Source organism: Dermacentor silvarum, chromosome 10, assembly GCF_013339745.2.
Source record: "Dermacentor silvarum isolate Dsil-2018 chromosome 10, BIME_Dsil_1.4, whole genome shotgun sequence".
Taxonomy (NCBI): Eukaryota; Metazoa; Arthropoda; class Arachnida; order Ixodida; family Ixodidae; genus Dermacentor; species Dermacentor silvarum.
Genome location: NC_051163.1, coordinates 105,023,716 through 105,047,765, shown reverse-complemented (window position 1 = coordinate 105,047,765; position 24,050 = coordinate 105,023,716). Strand labels below are relative to the sequence as shown.

Below are 24,050 nucleotides of genomic sequence, written 5' to 3'. Positions count from 1 at the left end.
AACCAAGAAAGTGTACGAGTGAGGTTGAAGATCAATATGCAGAAGACAAAGGTACTGCTCAATAGCCTGGCAAGGGAACAAAAATTCACGATCGCCAGTCAGCCCCTAGAGTCTGTGCAGGAGTACATTAATCTAGGTCAATTACTCATAGGGGACCTTGATTATGAAGCAAATTTACAGAAGAATAAAATTAGGTTGGAGTGCACACGGCAGGCATGGCCAAATTCTGACTGGGAGCTCACCACTGTCATTGAAAAAAAAGTAGGCAATCATTGCGTTCTACTGGTGCTAACATATGGGGCAGGAACTTGGAGGTAAAAAAAGGTTAGAGGACAAGTTAAGGGCTGTGCAAGGAGCGATAGAACGAAAAATGTTGACAAATATTCTAGTTGACATTAAGAGGAAGAAATGGAGCTGGGCAGGCCATGTAAGGCGTAGGGCAGGTAACCGGATGGACCATTAGTTGCAGAATGGGTGACAAGGGAATGGAAGTACAGTTGAGGATGGTAGAAAATTAGGTTGGGTGACGAAATTAGGAAATTTGCAGGTGCAAGTTGGAATCGGCTAGCGCAAGATAGGGGTAAGTGGAGATTGCAGGGAGTGGCATTCATTCTGCAGTGGACATAAAAATAGCTGATGATGATGATAGCTCATCATGGAAGCAGATACGCAACCTACAGCATCAGCTAGGGCCACCATTATCCGTCAAGTTGAGGCTCTGATTAATGGTGGAGAGTTCACATGTTCCGAAATTTATGCTGGGAAGCGGAACATTTGCAAAACACGTTTTGGCGCTTTCTTGATGTTGACGATACATAACGTAAAGCTCCACACTTTCTTTTAAAGAAAGTTATTTTGGTCCTTGACAGCTATATTGGGATGTTAGCACTTAGAAACATAGTGAACGGTAGCATGCAGAAACCCCTGCAATGTAGGTATTGGCACTTGCATGAATACCTAGTGGCATTCTGAGATAGTTGTCATGTTATCTTGTTGATTAGCTGAGGCAATATCACATGAGTATTGTCACAGGGAATGCCGTTTTGTCGACAATTTGATGTTGCGTGATGCGCTGAGTCGTCGTTGCAGAGAATTTCTGGCATAATTTGCAGTGCGACAAGCCTGGGGAAAACTAATGAGTGGCCATATGTAATGGCAGCCAAGCGCATGTGTATCGGTGCATTTTCCACGTTTGGGGCCATGAAATATTTTTGTTCATAATTCGTACTCGTAGCGTTTGCATCACTCTCGGATGGTGCTTGCATTTGTGTTTAGAGCCATCATTTAAACAAAATGTTCACTTGAAATAATATTGGCTGAGCTATGCAAGTCTTTTGTGACATTTTAAACTTTCTTTGTGTGCAGTTTGTATTGTAAAAAAAATTAATAACTTTTCACATCATATAAAACCCTTGACAACGATGTTTTTTTTTTTTAATCATGAAAAAAAAAATCAAGCAAGGTGGTGCCTTGATGTTTCATCACATGTTATTACGTGCATGATCACATGGTGTGGCTAGGCAGTGAAGGAGAGATGCAACGCTGGCATTCAACACCATGCAAGCAACCACTTGTGGCACACACATTGCTATCAGTGATTGATATTTGATCAGTTCTCAGCCAGCTTAGTCTGAGTTCCATTTGACAAGATAGTGATAACACAGCCTAGACTGTGTGCTGGTTACCACTGGTTGCTTATGCTATCCGGATTGGAAAACAAGCAGGCTGGTGCCCATCTATAGCGACTTATCCCATTTCTGAGAGACATGCATCCTGGCCAATGTAGCAGATGATGATGGCTTATGCAAAGCAAATAATGTGAGGGGCATTTCTGATGGAATACTCATACTCTTTGAGGTAGCTGCCTTATTTTTAGAGGCGGAAAACTTTTGCTTTGTCAAGAATATTAAGCTCATTGTTTCCATTTCAGTTTGTTCGACAATATATCAAGTTGCATCATGTTGCGAAAGCAAATTGGGAGCTTGCACTTGCTATTAGGGTCATTTTGTATGCATTGTGTCTACATCATGCCTTGAAGAAACTTGAAATTCCAAGAATAGAGCCCTAGGTGTTGAATGTAGCAGTGTCAATTTATAGTGGATGTTGATGTCATGCTTCTCTGGGAAGTGAGGCAGAAAAACCGCTGATTTTAATGGAAGCTAGTCACAACAGACGTTCGTAGCGAACATGCCATACCAGGCACTAGCTTTGAGAGTTGGTTAGCTACAATTGCAGCCCACAACAGTACGCATTGTTTGCTTTGTCTTGACCTTTGGTGAGTAAATTACAGTTTAGCTGAACATACCTATCTGGCTCTCCGCTTCGCTCAGCCATCGAGCAGGGATGCAATCGTGCCACGCCCTCAATAGGTGGGCGCCTTCATTCGGCTGCAGAATTGCTCGAGCAGAATGCGGAGCTATGGTGTACGAGAAAGACGAAAATATAAAATGGCTGCCTTCACCGCCGTGGGTCCGATCATCTGCACTGGGACCTAGTAACTCTGCAACCAAAAAGCAAGTCCTGAAATTTCTTCAGGATCGATAAGGATTTGTGTCTTTTGAGTGAGGTTATAGCAGCCAATCTGTTTCAGCACTCCTACATCACATTTTAAAGAATGTCATCGACGCTGTAAATCATAAACTTGTGCTACGGTCCTTCAGAGTGCAAGTTGAACTCCTCATGGGATGTGCCGACAAGAAGGATGTGCGAACTTCTGCAAGTAAGTGGTTTTGTGTATAATAGCCTATGATTTCACGTGGAACAAGGCTTTTCATAAGCGTGCGTGGTTCCATGACCCCAGCTAAGCTCCCGGCTTGTACTTTGTGCTACCAGGTCTGGAACAAAGGAGCAGTATGCCGAGCTGTGGCAGTTGATGGGACAAGTGTCCGACATGGCCCGTAAGGCCGGCTACGACCCTAGGAAAAAGCCGAGAAAAGAAAGTGGGACGATGACAGTGCTGGGGAAGGCACCAGCGTCCGCTGCCGCCGAGCTACGTGTGGCACAGCAACTGAGGGATGATGTCGCCAACACTTCACTTTTGCCATCGCATGGAACTCAAGGAGAAAATGGGCAGGAAAGTGGTAAGTGGTGTAGTCACGACTACGTTAATTTCACTGACGATGGTCACTTGTCTGCGGTGCTGCCTTATTTGAAAGAGTAATGTAATGCACCTTGCTCTGCTGCACTTTTCCAGGTAATAACAATTAGTGGATGTGCATGAGCATGCATAGATGGGTGTTCTGGAATAGGGACACCTAAACTTGGGAGCAGAGGCCTTTTAGTATAAGGTTCCATGCTCACATTAGCATCGAGCTCTTCCAACGCTGTTACAGCTGCACATGGAAATCGTAAAAGTAGTGTTTGTGAAATAAAATTGTGAATTATTATAATACGGGTGCTTGTTCCATGTTTAATAATCTAGGAGAAAGAATAAATTTAGTCAAGAAGAAACAGGCCAACCTAGACGCAGTAAGGGTAAGAGCAGACCAATTCAGGCTGGTGCTCGCAAACAAATATGCTGCTTTAGAACAGGAAGACGAAGACAACATAGAGATAATGAATTAAACCGTAACTAGGCTGATCTCAGAAGCAGCAATTGAAGTGGGAGGTAAGGCACCAAGGCAACCAGCAGGCAAGGTCTCCCAAGTAACAAAGGACATTATAAAGAAAGAACAAAATGTGAAAGTGGAAAACTTGAGAGATCACATAGAATTCGCTGAACTGTCAAAACTGATCAACAAGAAGAAAGTAAGGGATATTCAAAATTATAACGTGGAAACGATTGACCAAGCTGTAAAATATGGACGCAGCATTAAATCAGTGAGAAGAAAACATAGCATAGGAGAAGGCAAGATGTGTGCTCTGAAAGATAAGCAGGGTAATATCATCAGCAATTTCGATGACATAATAAAAGCAGCGGAAGAATTCTATACTGACCTGTACAGTGCCTAGAGCAGCCAAGCTATGTTCATTCGAAGTAGTGAGAAACAGGATACAGAGGCTCCTTCTATAACTAGCGATGAAGTTAGAAGGGCCTTGCAAAACATGGTAAAGTGGAAAAGCTCCTGGAGAAGATGGAATAATCAAAGATGAAGGAGACATCGTGCTTAAAAAGCTTGCGGCTCTTTATACGCAATGCCTCACGACTTCCAAATGTACCAGAGAGCTGGAAGAACGCCAACATTTTACTCATCCATAAGAAGGGAGACGTTAAAGAACTGAAGAAATATAGACCCATTAGCTTGCTTTCAGTATTGTATAAAATATTCAATAAGATAATTTCCAAGAGAACAGGCTGGCTTCAGGAAGGGATATTCTACGATGGATCATATCCTTGACATCAATCAGGTAATAGAGAAATCTGCGCAGTACAATCAACCTCTCTATATGGCTTTCATACATTATGAAAAAGCATTTGATTCAGTAGAGATATGAGCAGTCATAGAGGCATTACGTAACCAAGGAGTACAGGATGCATACGTATACGTGAATATATTGTCAAATATCTACAAGGATTGCACAGCAACCTTTGTTCTCCACAAGAAAAGTAGAAAGTTACCTATCAAGAAAGGGGTCAGGCAAGGAGACGCACTCTCTACAATGCTATTCACGGCATGCTTAGAAGTATTCAAGCTCTTGGACTGGTAAGGCTTAGGAGTGAGAATCAATGGTGAATATCTCAGCAGCCTTCGGTTTGCAGATGACATTGTCCTACTCAGCAACAATGGGGACAAATGGTTGCTGAGAGCGGTGTGGAAGAGGCAGTGAGTGGCGATGACGTTGACTCTGGTAGCACAGTCGAAAGGGCAACAACTTCATTAAGCTGTGTATCAACAGCGCAAGTGACACTTGATCCACGGGGTAGCATTCGAGGTGCGGTAGTTTGGTTTAAGGGGGGACACGGGTCTAGAGAACGAAAAATTGCGGAAAAATCTCGTTTTTTTTTTAAACATTATTTTTGGATTCAACAGTGTCTGATGCAATCTTAAGAAATTTTCATGCATCTGGAACCAATATTTTGGTCGTAATGACGTTTTGTATCATGTCGGTGAGCTGCATTTTTACTGATGAACGCGCGAAAAAAGAGCCTTTTCCCGTGATGCACAGTTGCCGTTCTAAGTTTCTGATCGCAGCCATCTTAGTCTTGTTTAAAAAAGCCACTCTTCTCGTTTAGTTTTCGCGCCACCGCTATTCTATGCGCTGAATGGCTACGAAGAAAAAGCCACTGAAAGTGTTGTCCCGATGCACAATTTCATTCGTCAACTGAGACACATGACTGTAAGCACACCATGCCATAGGCGGATCTTCACCATCGTCTACTCGGGCCGCTCAAGCGTGCGAAACTCAGCACGAAACGATGACAAATTCGGTTTGCTACAAGCCATAAAATCGGCGAACAGGAGAAGAAACAAGGGATGTTAGACTTCGAAAGTGTGCAGTAGCTTTGGAAGATACCGCAGTAGGTTTGGAAGATACGCTCGGCACGGCGGGTACCCGTGCCGAGCGCCGCCGAAGCCTCCCCCCGCGATTGCGAAATAGATTTAGCAGATGAAAGCGGTTATGAGGCATTCCAGCCTAACTGCTGCAGCCTGATGATTTGGAGCAGGTGAAGAAGACTCAAGAAAAACTGCAAGACTGCTTCAACGCTGGCTACCAAGTGAAAATCGCATTTTCTCGCTCAAGCTGATGCTGCCGCGGCTGGCTCGGGTGCGATGGAGATGCACTTCGTTATCGTAAGCCTCAATTCTATAAATGCTCTGCCGTCTGGTGTAAAGCGCAGGTTGCGGTGCTGCAGTGGGCAAAGGTAAACGGCACAGCAGTCTCGCCTTAGAGATTGTCATCTCATGCGCAATCTGCAGCGATGCCGCGTCGGCGCGGAGTATGCCACGCGTGAGCAGTGGCCAAACGTACATGCTGATCCTCGTGAACAGTCTCACTGTGCACGCAGAGCACCGGTAATTGGCAAACCGCAATTTTATTTTTTGCAGTTAAAGATATTCATCTCTTGTGCGATCTGCGCTGATTCCGCGTCGACCAAACATGCAACCCAACCCTCGTGAACAATCTTGCTGCACGCGAAATGCGGTGCACCGGTAATCGACAAACGACTTCTTTTTTTTTATATGAAGCTAAATGCATAAAGCTTGAAGTGCTGCAAGCCGATTACTACAGGGCTTACTAGTTAATTCTGAATATAGACATGCAAATAGATCTTACTGTGTAGCACTGAATAAAGTTCCTTTCTTTTTCTCATTTTTCTCAAAACAAGGTTTTTGGTCACTTTGCTTGTTTGCTGCATCAATATCTTTGGACCTAGGACAGCTAGAGCTATTATTTTTTTTTTTTTGCAGCATGAAGCTAATTGTGTTGGGAAGGCAACGCAGAGAGTAGATTTTTAATTTTCAACTACAAAAGTTTTTATCTAGATCTACATTTGCTCCTATTATTGATACTGTGAACACATAACTTCAATGGGCCGTAATATGACGAATTATTGTTCAATTTCGAATCTATTTGCAGCGTTCCTATACTTATGCCCTGTAGTATCCAGCTATATGTTTACAACTTTCGCTTTAGCAGGTCAATTTTAATTGTTTCAGCAAATGGAAGGTAATTAATAATTATCTTGGCAACTACTATGTATATGCAAAATATAATGGGATATTTAACATCAACACAAAAAACTGAATGAGCATATGCTGTTTTATCAGATTTTATCAAGAAATAACAAAATTATCTCAAGAAATAGCAAGGTCATTTCAATAACTCTTGTCCCCCCTTAGCACGGCAGAAATGCAGAACTATGAAAGAAACAATTAAGGCCAGGATTAAAAGGAATTCCTCTAGATAGCGTATGACTGTACGGAAGAATGAGAACGTCACCATCTCGAACATCACTGGAATTGACACTTATAATTTCTTCTCTAGATGGCCAAAGAACATAATCGGAGGAGGTGACGAGGCGCATGCGTTCTTCATAATCAGGAAGAGAGTAACTGGTAGCATTCAGGTGTACGAGTCGCTCACGACAAGAGATAGCAGCGGACGCCGGAGACAAGAAATTCCATCCTAAAATAACTTCGTGGGAACACTCGGGAAACACAGCAAAAACAATGTGATGATGTATTCTGTCAATGAATACTCGAACTGTACATTGCACGATGGGACGAAGAACGGCGTTGTTCGCTGCATGAAGAGACAGGCCGCAGTAAGGCGTCATCACTTTCTGGAGGCGGGAACAAAAGTCTGCCCGAATAATCGAAATGGCGGCACCTGTGTCAATGAGAGCTTTGACGGGCATGCCTTCCGCAAACACTGACAACAAGTTCAACGGTCACTCTGGAGGAATTGTAGGCTGTCCGGTGGATGCAGTTTTCCCTCCTAAAACTGCATCGAAGAGTTTTCCGAGTGGGAATTAGAGACATGAGAAGCAGGTCGGAGCGGTGACACGGAACGATGACACGGAACGATGACGTGGAGAAGGCGACCTGCAGCGAGATTCTCGAGAATTGAGAGGCATATTCGTAGGGTACGGAGGAGAGGGTGATCGGTGAAATGGAGAGTGGTAGGAGGTTCTCTAATGCCCGCTGCTGGACGGATACCATTTCGCTCATCGGGTGTATAACCACGTTGCTCATCTTGTTGATGCCGTCGTCAAATCCTCGGTAGCCACAGTAGTAGCAAATGGGTCGAGCAGGAAGCTGAGTTCAGTAGTAAGCTGTACTGGTGGCGACAATGAGCCACAAGGACATAGTGGTGCATTGGTAGAGGGGCCGCGGTGACCGGAGGGGGAGCCACGACGTCGGCATATATTGGCACCTGTTGAGCGCAGGGGCGGTTGTAGCACGTTAGACGCAATGCAGAGGCAATCTCTTGCTTGATTATCTCGCGTAAGCCGGTCGGAGAAGGGGCGATACCAGGTTCTGTTGCACAGGAAGAGCACCGCCCGTAAAGTTCCTCCCGAACGATATCACGTATGATCATGCACAATTCTACTGCTCAAGGCAGACGAAGGTCTGTGTTATCCATGCATAGCCGTAGAGATTGAAGTTCCTCTAGGCACTGGCAAGTGGCTATTACATCTTAGATGGTGGCAGGATTATCTGTGGCGAGTGCGCTAGAGGCGACGGTGTTTATGCCTTTAATGATATGCCGTATTCGGTCTGGGACATGGTGACGTTGACACGTTTGCACAAAGCGAGCACATCCTCAGTGTATGATGTGTACGATTCCCCGGGGAACTGGATGCGCTCACCGAGCTGCTTCTTCGTGACCTCAGTGCAAATAGCAGAAGCGCCGAAGATCTGATGAAGTTGCTGCGTGAACGTTTCCCAATCAGGGAGATCAGGCTGATAGTTCCAAAACCAGGTTTTCACGACATCGGTGAGGTAGAAGGGGACATTGCGCAACTTCTGCAAGTTATCCCACTTATTGAAGTTGCTTGCCAGGTTGTAGTTTCAGAGCCATTCCTCGATGTCATCTCCCCGCAGACCAGCCAAGACTGGTGGGTCACGGTGGCGGTTGTGGATAGCCACGACGGATGGCGAAGACTGTGCTAGGGTGGTAGTATCGGACGTGCTCGGATTGTCTTGAGCAAGCATGGCAGCAGGTGGTATGCGGCGACCCGAGCGGAGCGCCAGTGAGAAGGGTGAGAGGTCTTGGGGAACAAAGAGCACCTTCCACCACTCATAAGGAACCATTTATTCCAGCCGAGCTCGAGCTACTACGAAGAACAAGCTGTGCGGCTGATGATACAGATGAGAAATTTGCACAAGTGATGATGATGTGTAGAGATGAAGAGTCAGTCATGGGTCATGCTCTCAGTATTCATTTTTCCCCAATACAATCGCAGACGGGAATGCATCGCCGCATGATTCTCTTTGCCCTTGATGAGTGATTTGGACCGTCAGAAGGCATTGTATGTGATGTATTGTTCATGTTCGGCGTTGCTTCTTTGGAACTGGAACCTGGAATGTACTGCAGCCCTTTTTCTTTGCCGCCGCACCGCCGATTGGTCAGTTGTCGTCAGGGGATCACTTTCCACCATAGATGGTCCACGCCGTGTCTACGAAGAACAAGCTGTGCGGCTGATGATACAGATGAGAAATTTGCACAAGTGATGATGATGTGTAGAGATGAAGAGTCAGTCATGGGTCATGCTCTCAGTATTCATTTTTCCCCAATACAATCGCAGACGGGAATGCATCGCCGCATGATTCTCTTTGCCCTTGATGAGTGATTTGGACCGTCAGAAGGCATTGTATGTGATGTATTGTTCATGTTCGGCGTTGCTTCTTTGGAACTGGAACCTGGAATGTACTGCAGCCCTTTTTCTTTGCCGCCGCACCGCCGATTGGTCAGTTGTCGTCAGGGGATCACTTTCCACCATAGATGGTCCACGCCGTGTCAAAGCGGATAAACAGAGAAAGGCATCACTCGCACACGCCGCACGTGTGAGCCATCGACAAGGTCGGATTTTGCATTTTGGGTAATTTAGGGCATATGTAACTTATGTAAACTTAAAACAAAACGAAAGGAAATGTTCGGGTTCTGCGCTTTCGCGTGCAGCAACCACTGGGAGTCCAGGAAAGTGATTTTTGCGATAGCGGAAAGAGTGACATCAAGCGTGCGTGCTGTGCTATCGGGCTGTACCGAATAAAGCGCGACAGTTATCTGAGTTCACTGAGTTCACTCCCACTTGGTGAATTTGATGAGGTAAATCAGTATCCACGTTAGAAAACGATTACAACCACGCTTATAAACGATGCGTGGCAGCGCTTGATACCTAGTCAGCCTAAAAAAATCCTGTGTGACACACGAGCATCGGGCTCGTTTTGCATTTAGAACGGGTGGCGCACAGTTGAATGCTTCACTTTCCGAGTACATGTAATTTATATCGTATCTAGCTAAGTAAAATGCGGTTTTGTTTGTGGATATCACCGGGCCCACTGCGACTACCATCGTGCCATTCTTCACTGTAGCAAGCCTAGAAAACCCGAGGAAGAGCTGCTTGCGTTTTCCGCAACGCGTTGAATAGCTACGAGGGTAACACAGTCAATGTAAACAAACCCGATGTTCACGTAGGCCTGCGACGCATAAAATGCTTAAAACATGAGTAATGTTGCTTAATTATGCACATTGTTAAGCAATTTAGTATACTCCTTGGATAGCTTCCCAACGAGCACAAAACGTATCGGGAAGGTTTGAAGCAGAAATTTGGGCTAGTTGGTTGTAACTGAACTTAGACATCGTAACAAGCGCTGATGGACGGGAACACAAAGAAGACTTGTCCCACCGCCTCAATAAGGTTGCGGGGAAATGTGGCATCCCGGTCGCCTTTTCGGCTCCTGGTAAGCTGCCACGTATGTGCAATGTCGTGAATGGCACGTCCAAGGCCGGCTGCACTACAAAGCACACGACTCGTTTCGTGGAGTGCAGAGTGGGCGTTGTGTACCGCATCCCACTTTCTTGTGGTAGATGCTATGTTGGCCAGACCGGCCGCTGCGTCAACGAAAGATTGAGGGAGCATCACGCAGCTGTTAACTCATTGGCGGGGGGTGGACATTTGGCAGATCACTGTCAGCAGTGCACTGCCGCCTCATGCAAGCCTGACATTGAGGGCACACGTGTCCTGCGCAGCTTTTCAACACAGCAGGCAAGGGAGATCTTTGAAGCCCGGTGTATCAGTACCGAAGCTGATAAATGTGTCAGTGCACCTTCACTGGCCTTGCAGGTAAAAGAAAAAAAACCTATTTAAACCGAAACTTGATTTCCTTTCACTGATAAATTCTGCCTGATGGATTTTTGTTTTTTCTGCGGTGGTATATATGTGTCTGTTTATGTCATTAAACCTTCAGTTGACGTCTAGCGCCCGTCCAGTCTACTTGTCTTCTTTGTGTTCCCGTCCATCAGAGCTTGTTACGATGTCTAAGTTTAGTATTGGGAAGGAGAACAAGCGAAAGGACGGCTGCTCGAGCGCCCGTCCTGTCGCTGGTCTTCATTCATTTAATTTGGCACCTGTAAAAATCGTCTGATCGCACTTATCTGTTCTGCTTCGCATGCATCGTAGATGCACCATCTCATCTTTTATCTAAAGGACGGCGAAATGGGTCGATTTGCGATAATATAAACTGCTGAAAGTGAAGCTACATAGCTGAGCTGCTGCCGCCCAAGACGCGTTGAACTAAATCTGGCAACAAAAGCACATTGGTGCCTGCGCGTGCTCCGGCGGTTGCGGTACTTTCCAGGTTTTAGTGACTTTACTCATGCCATAGGTGCTGCTTTTTAACATTTTGTGTTTTCTGTTTTTTGGCAGAGCAGCTGGTTGCTGGTGTTACTGCATGTTTTCGGCATTTTATACTAGCCTCCGTGATCATGCCCGCCTGCTTGACCTGAAAATTTGATTCCTCTTGTTCTGGCTGCATTTTCAGCTGTTCTGTTGGTGTCTGTGTTTCCCATAGTGCATACATTTATCCTTAGGAATGTTTAAGTGCAGTGACTGATGAGGACGAACAAATTGACTGTGTGTGCTCACTTGTTTGCTCTTGTCTGTCACTGTGCCTAAGTATTCATAAGTTCTACCCACAAGGCCAAACCTCAGTGCTCATTATCTTACTGTCTTATGTGCAATTCTAGAGGAATAAGTCGGCTGCACACAGGGCCAGGAATATACGGTACTGCATGCTTTCTATGCAGTAAGAGTCTTGCAGAAAAAGAAAGAAATTTATCGCTCAAATGCAGTCCTATTTTTCAATAGGCAACACTTGTGTATTTGCAAGTCTGATGCATGCTCATATCTGCTGCTGCAGAAAATGGATTATTTGCATCACAATGTCTTTTAGGCGCACATAACCCAGAGGAGAATGTGTCAAAACCTCGAAGCCCAAATTATCAATTCCTCGCTTCGTTATATGAAGATAATGGATCAGAAGATGAAAGCACTATGGAGGAGTCTAATGATGCTGAGGCGCTAGGAGAAAGGCAACAAGTTCAACAGAGTCAACAAGTTCAGCAAAGGCAACAAGTTCAATGCAGGGGACACTACGCTCGAGCTGCCCCAAGAGGTAAGAAAAAAAAGAAGGTACTCTATGACACCTAAAAATGTAGTGTTACTAGTAAACAGAGCTGCGTGTAAATTTCTTGCCATGCTGTTCCCAATTGTGTGCACATCACACATGTGCCATCTTCAGGCGAAAGATCCTTCACAGATGTATGCCAATCTGAGAACTGATGCATCAAAGACAGCGAAGCTGTATAAGCAAGTTCTCACACCCTTCGGAAATATTAGGGGTCTCTTGCTGGCTCAAGGCATCGCTCAAGTGCAGCTGCAACACTTGAACACAGCTGCAATGTTCGAACACAGCCTGCGCAGGCTTGCGCAAAGACAGCAGCAACTGCTGTTGCGTTTGAGCGAGGCCGTGGCTGGCTTTCCTTAGTGACAGCTCCCACACTGGCTTTGATGCAGCAATACACTCAGCTGTCAGCACTGCAGCCATATATTCTCCTAGCTGACCTCCAACATGGAGTCGATGTAACACAGCGTTAGAAACAAAAAATTACTTATTACTAGTAAAAGAAATGTGAATATAAGTTGTTTTCTATTTTAATGAGATATGTGCAAGGTAACATTTATTTTATAGTCATTGCTCATTACGTTTCAAAGCGAATTCGAGGGTCCGACACACATTGCATTACATTTACATTTGGTATTGACCGTGCCATCGCACGACACAGCATGAAAACCGTTATGGAACTGATCAGATCACTAGATATGAAGTAGCTTTGCTGCAGCAAAGAAAAGTAAACAGATTTCCTTATCTTGCACAAATCATGACCTTATGAGGATCAGGCAGAAGCTAGGACACAGCAACGAAAGATACTCCAGATAACTAGGAAATTCTTGAAGTGGCAGCCTTAGAACACGCGAAGTGTGCCGCTTGCTGCTGCCAAAATGTGCACGAAAGAAGCGCGCTAGCGATTCAAATTTGCGTCAACCAACAGAAGCACTGCCTGTGCGCTTTGCAGCCACATTAGCAAATCGCTACGCTAGTTATCCCTTTTTGTGCATGTCTTTGTTTATTTCGGTATGGTTAAATACAGCACTACAGCTATCTGAATCTCTGATCGCATGTTGACGGCGATACCAAGAGTATGGCGCTGCATCAATGGAAAGCAGCACTCGTGCAATCAGCAGTTTTGAAACCAGATTTTGAAGACAGCACACTAAAAAAGTGCAATTTTCTGAAACTCTGCTGCATATTTGTTTCATGTATTACGCCATGAGATGAACGGAGGTCTTATGATTGCGAAAAAAAAATTGGAGGACGCTTAAGCTTCGCCTTTAAGAGCGAAACGCGATAGCGTTATCGGGCTCCGTTCGCATCATATTTTTCCTTATGAGTAGGCTTCACTGCAACACACAACATGGGAAAGCCAGCTTACAAAGACCAAGCTTACACTGATCCCCTTAAAGTTGGCTTCACTTTGGAACACAAATGCATTACTGGGAAGGCATTTTCACAGGAGCAATTTAAGCCGTCTTATTGACCCTTTTCGTGGAGCAATTTGTTCTCGAGAAACGAGATGGCGCTTTCGGCGGCGCGCAATACGTTGCCTCAGTGAAAGCGCACGAATACAAAACCATTACCCCTTCTGCCCTGTTTCTGTGCGATCAGCTGTCAGAAAGGCAACTGGGTTTTTGATCACGCGCTGTGCTCAATTCATGCTGCAAAATGTGGAACGGTGGATTGAAGACGTGTGCAGTAGTTGGTTGCAAACATAATGACTGGCATATTATGAAATTGAATGAGTATGTGTGACCAAGTTAACGGACCGTTGCTACATACGGACAGCCCCTTTATCCGGCACTTCTCGATGTACGACTTTCCTTGGGGATAAAAAAAAATCACTTATCCGCGAGCGCTGTATCGCTAACCTCCAGAGAAAAGACATCAACCCCGGAACATCGGCAAGAGTGAGTACTGCTTGTTAAACAATGAAAAAGGGAGTAGCGCCGCTTCCTGGCACATTATCTACACACATCGACCCCAACTCGCACGCAAGCTTACGCACACTATATTGCCAACGTATTAAGAATATGTGAATGGGCGCGCGCTTGAATCAGTGCGCCAAAGCATGGGTTCAAGTTTATTGTTTGTTATTGCATGTACAAAAAACGGGCTTACATATTATATACAGCATCAGGAGGTCCCAGAGTGAGAAACTGCCAGGGAGACCTCCTATCATTAGTGGGTATATAAGAGTATTAGAGCAGCAATAAGAGGGCAAAAAACAAACAAAACAAAAAAAGGAAAAAAAAACGCGTAAGAAAATACAATTCGTAGGGTACAAGTTATAATAAATAGAAAACAATTATATATGTATTAAAACAGCACTATACAATATTATCACAATAAATAATCAAAACCACGAATATCTAGTAATGTGTAACAAATAATTTGGCTCTTCTACATTACTAAAAAATAAAAATACAAATTGTTTTATAGAAATATGAAGCCTAACGATACAATAATAGAAGTAATGTAAAGAAAATGTAATAATTATGAAAATGTATTTATGACAAATGAAAAGATGGTTCTGTAACAGTATTCTTTTCATATTGTGTTTAAACAACTGCAATGAAAGAGATGACTTAATATTAACAGGGATGCGATTCCAAAGTGAAATACCATGGAAGCAAAGTGTAAATTTTCTATAGTTGGATCTGATTTTACGTAAGAGAAGATTATTGCGTTCTGAAAACCTAGTATTTTTTTTGTTCATGAGGTTATCAAAAGGAAGGCTGTCTAATGCAGGGTGCGCACAGGTCCTTGAAATCCGTGAAAACCCTTGAAATTGAAAGTTCTGTTTTCAAGGCCTTGAAAGCCCTGGAATTTCTTTTCCGTCCTTGAGAACCCTTGAATTTTTGGGGTTTTCACGGGGTCCGACAGTGCGATTCACATTATATGGCGGTTGAGGGTGGTCCCGGAAAACTTCATTGCTTTCCGCAATGCCAGGACCGCGAAGTCAAACTTCCTGCCCGAGGAAGAAGCGAGCGCGCGTCGGCCCATGTCCGCTGCGCACTTTTTCTTTTTTTTTTCCCCTGGCTTGCTTCAACTTCGGGGTTGGCCAAAAGCGATAAGTTGCTGGCCACAATGAGGCTAGAGCGTCTCGACCTCCTCGCAAAAAATACAAGTTGTGCCATCATGCTTATTTGTAACGAAAAAGCAGTTACATGAATCTTAACAGTTGAATATGGTAGTATTTCACTTTTTGGGGGTTCGCCTTGGGCTGAATTTATTGGCAACCCACTAAATACAGGTACAGCCTCATAGCCTGAGCGTTTTCTGTTGGCCACATTGTGCTTTGTTTATCTGCGTGCGCCATGGAGGAAGGAAACAAAACATGGCGTGCGCGCTCCGGTGCCGTCGACGCTTTGTTTGCTTTTTCCCCCGTTTCGGTTGTGGTGCGCATGGTTCATAATAATGCCTGGGAAATGTAAATTCCAAAGCGCCTGGCTCAGCAACGGCGATTACAAACTTTGGGTTACGCCGGATACATTGGATCCCCACCGTGCGAAATGCACAACCTGCAGAAAGACATTCGACATCGCTTCTATGGGCGAATCTGCTCTCAGAAGCCATGCAAAAAGTGCAAAACACGGTGAAATCGTGCAAGTGGCAGCTGGAAACTCTATACAGAACTACCTGGCACCAAGCACAAGCGAGCGGTCCACTGGGTTGGCTCCATCACAGGCGGCTCATCTAAACAGCGCCTGCAAGTCACACGAGGGGGTTACCGATGCAGAAATTCTGTGGACAATGAAAGTGATTACCTCCCACTACTCGTACAGATCATCCACACGAACCAGCGACTTGTTCAAGCGGATGTTTCCCGACAGCGACGTGGCTAAATAGTTTTCCTGCGGAGAAAAAAATGCGCATATGTTGCGTGCCATTGGCTCAGACCATTTTTTTTTATCGTCCTTGCAACAATAGGTACAGAAGTCTGACTATTACGTCGTGCTTTTTGACGAGTATCAGGAAAACTCAAAGCAGACAAAAAGCTGCACAATCATGGAAGAAGATGAAGGGTTGCAGACGAAGAAAAAGAAGCTTGAGGCAGTTGTTGCCGATTTAAGGGGGGAAGTGGGTTCTAAAAACTTTTTCTTTAGTTTTGGTTCTATCTGAAATAAACTTCACTGTTTAGATCAATTTTTCACGCTGATTTCAAATCTATAATTAGTTTTGATAGCTACTCTAGTTCAGAGAGTAGTAAAATCTGAAAATAAATTTCATGAGTACTTCTTACGACTTTTTGGAAATTTATCCTTGTCAAAGACAAAAAGTAAGAGCATGACTTTAATGCCAAAGACTTCCTCTAGGGGGTGATGCTATTTTTATTTGTTTGAAAGCATTATAAAGGTAAGAAAGGATACCAACATTGACTGTGAATATATATTTCTTATTTTCACTCATTGTTACTTTTGATTGTAGTTTATTAAATGATGCTAGAGTAACAGAAATAGCATCACCCCCTAGATCGTTTCATTACGAATACACTGATACCAAACTTGTAATTGTCACTCCACAACATCATAGAAAAAAGCCCCGTAAGACTGAGTGCGGTGTCTAAAAACATAGAACTGAGAAAAACGCATTTGAAGTTTAGACAGCTGCAACCTTTTCTGGAATCCAGCTACAGCAATATTAATGACGTCATTTTGTAGCTCTATTCTTCACGAGAATGACTATACTAAATATATGACTGTACCCCGCCAGAAACGGTGAAAAGCTTGTCATAAAGCCATGTACTGCCCCTAAACCATGAAGCATGAGAAACTACATTTACCACTTCATGTGCCCGTTCCAGTGGCTAAATGAGTACAAAAATTGTACAATAAAGTAGCCTTTCCATAGACAAATAAACTTACACAATGTTCAAGCCAAAATCACGCATTTATGGAATATTTATTCAATGACCAAAATTGATTATTGTCATTCAACAACACTTCGCTCTACAGCATGCCAGGGCTGTATATGCAGGGTTCTTTGCAGGCTTGTGCCGTTTTGAAGGCCTAACCTTGGTGGCACTACTGTCTAGATGCTCATTTTGCGACTTCCGAAGCTTTTGCGACTGGCAGCTTGAATTTCCGCTCCGCTCCGTTGCGCACTATGATGCCAGACACTCCTTCAAGATCGCCGCACTTCTCGCGCGCTCAGCCAACTCGCCCACTGAATAGTAAGCCGTATCAACGCTGTCTTGGATGCCGCTGGACGCGCTGGCTGACGATCCAATGACATCAGATGGGCCACAGCTATGCCCAGTAGAATCAACGGCGACGTTAATGTGCCGCTTCGGACGCAACAGGTGGTTCCGGCCGTTCCGCTCGTGCCGACCGTTCGAGCAGCGCGCTGAATAGTACGCCGTATCAACGCGGTCTTGCGCTGAATAGTATGCCATATCAACACAATCTTGGGTGCCACTGGACGCGCTGGCTGACGATACGATGACATCAGATGGGACGTAGCTATGCCCAGTAGAATCAACGGCGACGTTAGATTCTACTGGGCCGCTTCGGACGCGGTGGTTCCGGCCGTTCGGGCAGCGCGTCTTCGTCTGCGATCTTCAGCCGTGCGTTCCATGGACGCTTTCGTTTCTTTCCGTAAGATTAACCCGTTATTTCAGACGAGCACAAGACGAAAAGACGGTGCGTGAGCCACGTGAATACAAGCGTAGCAGACGACCGCGAGAAACCGGGAGCAACGGAGATACGGCGGCGCATGCAAAAAAAAAAGCAAAATGGCCGCTTCGGTGGCCAATGGGAGGCGCGACACGGGGGGCTCGCCTTGCGCGCGCGCGCTCCACCCAATCAGAGGCTCGGAACCACCCTTCGGAAATGCGGCGAGAGCGGTCGTTCAGTTTAAGCGGCGCCATTTTGAGCTGGCGCAAAATGCTCACAAAGAAAACAGCTACAAAACAAGCCCAAGACGGCGGCGGTCGGTTGGCGGATGCGCCCGCGGCGCGCGTGGGAAGTTTGAACAAATTTTGCTTGCCGCAGGCCGTTTCCCGTCTCACGTGGCATTTTGAAAGCCGATTTTTTCCTATTTACCGATCGAAATCGGGGTTAATAATTTGAGGTCAGCTGCTTGACGGCCCAAACATTCCTAAAATGCGTTTTTCCAAAAATCAATTTTTCGGCGGTTTTTTACCATTCTAGAACCCGCGTCCCCCCTTAACGGCTGCTGCAGATGGATATGCAGAAAAGGCTGAGAGAACTGGTGACATCTCGCACGTGGTGAAATTAAACAACTTGAGAAAGACCGCAAAAGCAAAGGCTGAAGAACTCGGCAGCATTAAGACGCAAATAGAAAAGAAACTGAAAGACCTGCCCTGAGCTTCACAATTTCATCTAGTGGAATGAAACTGTACGTACACTAAGTCAAATCACTCTTCGTTGTTCTGTCCAATAAAATGTAACGTGCGTTAAGTACAGTATTAAATATTTAAATTTTTTGAAAGGCCCTTGAAAAGTCCTTGAAATTTTTTCTTGGAAACCTGTACAAACCCTGCTAATGATATTTCACGATGAAAGAGACGAAATGTAATGAGTGACAACTTGTGATAGAACAGCTGTCGAATGGGTAAAATGCGAAGATGTTGATAGATAGGTAAAGAGTGGCAACGGAATGAGCTAAAAGTAAATATTATTGCCTGATTTTAAAGACGTTCAAGTGGTTTGAGATGAATGGCATATGTATTACCCTATGAAGATAAACAGTATGATAAATGGCTATTAATATAAGCATGATACGAGTTAATCATATGAGGTTGTAAGAATGCACGTGTTTGAATGATAATGCGGAAGCCAAATGAAACCGTTTTATTAACGAGTTGGCATGGCTATTGAACTTAAGGTGTTTGTCGAGAGTAACACCCAGGAATTTAACACTATCAGATGTTGGTATAACCTAAATATTTAACGAGACAGTTATGGAAGAAGAAATCACAGTTTGTGGATTATGAAATAGTACAAACGTTGTTTTTAAAGGATTGATTTGAAGTTGATTGTCTGTGCTACAGGAATACACTTTGTTAAGATCGGTGTTAAGTGTGTCTTGAAGTCCGGTAAGCGATTTCTGCGATGAGTAAATGGCCGTGACAGCGACTACACCAACAGCACACGAATGGTCGAAGCTGAATGTTTCGTGACGGTCCACAGGAGTAAGTGAGTTACTAGCGATAATGCATCTTTGCTACAAGCTATTACAAAGAACAGAACAACTACGTTCCAAGCCTAGTGTGCAGCTAGACTAAATCTATTGCAACTGAGCTCACCCGCGAGCGATTAGGCAGAAAATAATCAGGTAACGACCGGCACTGACGATATTCACTGAGAAAGAAACGTGACAAACAACTGCTTCGAAGTATTTGCTAAATAAAGAATGAAGAGCACACTGATCCTGATTCAATTCATAAGTGAAAAGCTTGGATGGCTTGGAATACATTTTTAGCCTCGTTTTTAGAACAAGCAGCATATACGCTGCTCACGCCCTTTGGACAAAGCTTAATGAGCTTCGAAAGGGCTTTTACATGTCCTATGAAGCTGTCGCCAAAGCTTCATGTTGACCATCCAGTCAGCGTCTGCGATATCTCCCGAAACAGAGGTTTTCTGAGCCATACCGGGCATGATGTACACCCATTGGAAACTCGGAGGCAGCTAAGGCAAGCAATGGATGCGTCACCACGGGATCGCTGCGACAAGGGTCAATATCAAAATGTGGAGGCCCTAGGACCTTTTTTATTATTAATTGTTTGCTTTTGCCCCGAGGTATGCTATGCGTGTTCAAAATTTAGAAAGCCTATGTTTTTGACATTCCCTTCAATAATAATAATTTATTTCTGCCTCAAGAAATACAGACAGGGGAGCTGCAGAAAAAGCTCTCCTAAACAGCTTGACTCTGTTGCAGCCCCGAAATACAAATTGCCTAAATACAATGTTGCCTAGAACCAAAGTACAGCCAAACACCATCAGAATTGGAGGACGCTTAAGCTTCACCTTTATGAGTGGAACGCGATAGCATTCAAAGGTCCCTGGCTGCTTATCAGGCTTTTTTCTCGTATATTCAAATTACAGTCCGATGCTATCACGCCTGTAGGTTGTGGTTAAGTCATACTTTACGGTTTTTCTGACGAATTTTACTTTGAGAAATTAAATTTTTGTTCACTAATGCCTTGCGCACGTGGAGGACCTCTGTGGTCGGTGTGGTTCGGGATGATGTGGTTCGACATGATAATTTCCGCCAGACGCCGATGCTTAACGTCGTAGCCGACACCGGATTTTCTGCGATACGGGGCCCTTAACGCTATCGCCAGGGTTCTCCCCAGAAAACTTTGAAAGCTGGACATTTGAAGACCAGAGGGGGGAGGGGGAGCACAGGCATATACTGAATAATTATTTCAGAACAGACGTTAGAGCGCAATCACACAATGCAACAATGCAAGAGACTTATATCTACAAATGTGGTTTACGAGTGTTATTATGGATACTTGTTGAAAACTCAAGGTCACCTTATCTGATTGGTTGAGAGCGCCAGAGGAGGAAAAAAAATTACTGGGAGGAAACTTTCATTTTTATTATTGCAGGGGTGGGACTCCTGCGCCAATTGTGCATTTTTGATACCAGACGCAAATTCCTGCGCCAAACACAGAAAATTGACCGAAATTGCGCCAGAACGGCTTCAGCAGTGGCCGTGAATAGCGAGCGGATTCGTTCTCGGAAAAAAAGAGTGCAGTCATTTGCATTACACACACACTGCCTGACGCACTTCCCGCAGAGTTTCTCGTAATTTTCGCACTTATAACACTGGACTTCTCAGTGACGACAGCCGGCAAGTGGCAGGAGCGCGCGCGGCCACTGCCGGCTGTTGTCGCTGCTGTTGGAACAGCTAGGGCGGTTGTATTTAGCATTAAGTTACTATAACGAACTCTAGAGGAAATGCTGCCAGCGCCCATGTATTGAAATCGGGAACCGCAAGGGCGCTGCCATGTTGCTAGCCTGTGCAGGCGCAGACGGTGAATGTGATTCAGACGAGGCATGTGATCAACACGTTCCCGAGCCTCCGTCAGTATGGTAGCGCCATTTAAGGAGCCTGCAAACGCAACCTTTTAGACACCGTAAATTTACACCGAAATTTTCTGAATGATCTTTCTGATCATTTAGGAAATCCAGTCTTTCTGAAAAATGTACAGAATGAACTTCAAACGTTTTCCGTACCTACGTGCTACGTGTAAGTGCTTACTTTTGCATAATATGTTGAATATATTGCTACACACGTGTGGTATTTGACTGTTTGACCGAGGCGCGCGGGCGCCATCACTCGAGAAAGGAAGAACGAGCTGGGCTTGCGCTGTGAACCTAACCGGTCAGCGCTGCAACCGCTGTTGTAAATACATCCTGTAAATAGTTGCCCGTCTTACTGACTCGTTCTTCGCGTAACATCGTGGTGGAGGTGGAACGTTCCCCGTCCTCGCCACGGAGCTCCGAAGCGGCCGCACCGTCGTCTTCTCAGCCATGGCTTCCGATGGAAACACCCCGTCGCCACCTACACCTGCGGCGCCTACCACAACGTACGTTACGGTTCCTAGTCTCCGTGATCCTGGGACATTCTCCGCCCAAAATGGCGTTGACGTCGACGACTGGCTCAGCATGTATGAGCGTGTTAGCCGAAGCCACCACTGGGACCCTACCATCATGCTTGCCAATGTGATATATTATCTAAACGGGACACCGCTTGCCTGGTTTCGCACCAATGAGGTTGAGATATCCAGCTGGGACACTTTCAAAGAGGCTTCGCGACCTCTTTGGCCACCTGTCAGGTCGCCAACAGGCTGCGCGAAAGGAGCTTGCTACCCGTGTCCAGTCGTCGACAGAATCATATGTCGCCTACATACAGGAAGTGCTCGCACTTTGCCGGAAAGCCGATGAGCACATGACCGAGGTTGACAAGGTGGGCCATATCCTAAAAGGCATCGCGGACGACGCCTTCAACTTGCTCGTCTATAACGACGTCTCTACTGTCGACGCCATCGTCAAAGAATGCCGCCACTTCGAGGTAGCCAAAAGCCGCCGCGTTGTGCCACAGTTTTCCCGGCTCCCAAACACCCCAGCCACGTCCTCTTGCTCCGCTCTTCCTGCCACACGACCTTTTTAAGAGAACGTCACTCGTATCGTTCGCCGTGAGATTGAAGCGGCGAGTCCGGCCCCCCTTCATCCACGACCCCTCGACGGTACCTTTGACCCAGCGGCCCCTACTATTTCCGTCATACAAGCAGTTGTGCGGCAAGAAATTGCCAACCTTGGCATCCCTACCGCCTGCTCTGTCTCCCGACCTGATTCAGCATCCATTCCCATGGCCACATCCTTCAACGACCAGTATTTCGCTCCCCGACCACGCAATCCTGCTGAATGGCGTACCTCCGACGACAAACCGATCTGCTTCCACTGCCACCGAGTTGGTCACGTATCCCGCCACTGCCGCAGCACCTGGATGCCGCCGTACTAGAGCTCATTCCCTGCTCCTCGCCCATACGCCGACGCTCGCCGTTACTCACCTCGCCGTCCGTACTCTACTTCTGATGCCCCTGACAGCCGCTCCTCCGGGCGATCGCCGTCGCCTCAACGCCGTCGCTCCCCGTCACCCCAACCTCGTGGCTTTTCCTCGCCAAACCGCCGGACGGAAAACTAAGCCATGCAGCTCTTGGAGGTAGTGCTGCATCCCGTCTGTCATGTACAAATCCTCCGCTGACGCTCCTCACGAACCTAATTGACGTAGACGTGGATGGTGTTCCATTCAAGGCATTGGTTGATACTGGAGCCCAAGTGTCCATAATGAGCGCTAATCTTTGCCGTCGCCTCAAAAAAGTTCTTACGCCTGCCATCACTCTGGCCGTACGCGTCGCCAATGGCGCCACTGTTGCCGCCAGTGGTATGTCCACTGCGCGCATAGGAATTGCTGGCCGCCACGTTCCAGTCCTGTTCACCGTGCTGACCAGTTGCCCTCACGACCTCATCTTCGGGCTCGACTTTCTGACGACGCATTCTGCCCTCATCGACTGTTCCACCGGTACGCTGTGCCTCGAGCTTCCTCTTGTTTCCGACGTTCGCCCCGAACCACCGAACACCCTCTGCACTACAGCGTTTGTTCGGTTTGTCACCTTTACTTGGGAGTGCGGAGAGTTGCGAGCATGCGCTACTCTCGATGGAGGAGAGACACGACTGGCGGCATGGCAAACGAGGATTTAATACGTACAGGAACGATGAACGCACGCAACACACAACACTAAAGCCGAAAGTCAAACCGAAGGCACGCGAAACTAGACATAACACAACGAAAAAGCGTACTTAATGGAAAATCCAAAACTAACTAAATACAACACTATTAACCAAGAACTATCTCATTTCTGGAGCCTAGCTCCGCCTTATGAGTCCCTAGGTCAGTCCTAGCCTTCGCTTTTAAAAGTCTGACCACCCTGGCCCCGGCCTAACTGCGTCGATATCAAAAACGTGTACTCTTACGGGCCGCCGACTTGACGTTCCTCACGTCGGGTCCAAGTCGTGTTCATTTGGGTGTTGTTGCTGCCATAGGTGCTGACGACTCGCGTTGTCTCTTTTTCGGCGGTGAGCTCGTCGGTTCGTCGGTGATGAGCTCGTCAGCGATGACGCTCGGCGTTGCTTAGGCCCACCTGCCTAGGCCTAGCGTCGGGATGCGTCGCAATCTCTTCGTGAGTGCCGACGTGGCATCCCGTGGAGAATCGAACGAGCCGGTCTGCCGCAGAAGGGGGATCCTCTCTGGGGTGCCTGGTCCTGCCGTGAGAAGCTGCAGCTCGTCCAGGAGCCTCGCCCGAACTTGCCGAGGTCGACGGCCACACCTTGGACGGCCAGCGTCGCGGACTCAACCAGACCCCCAAGTCTCCCGTCGCCAGAACATAGCTGGAGATGCGACCTTCTTGACCCGGTGCCACGTTGAAACTCAACGGACAGCGCAGTTCAT

At 46.0% G+C, this 24,050-nt stretch overlaps 1 protein-coding gene across 2 annotated transcripts in view; it reads left to right on the top strand.

Moving 5' to 3' along the window:
* The window catches only part of LOC119466409 (uncharacterized), a 56,881-nt gene that overhangs the window by 5,733 nt on the left and 27,098 nt on the right, over positions 1–24,050 (top strand). Inside the window, exons 3-5 of one of the 2 annotated variants that reach the window (XM_049657383.1) lie at positions 2,833–3,080; positions 11,841–11,979; positions 12,016–12,062. In XM_049657383.1, coding sequence (XP_049513340.1) covers positions 2,833–3,080; positions 11,841–11,979; positions 12,016–12,062 — 434 coding nt within the window. Of the gene's footprint in view, positions 1–2,832; positions 3,081–11,840; positions 12,063–24,050 lie in introns of both variants that reach the window. The other variant, XM_037726926.2, reaches the window with a different exon arrangement.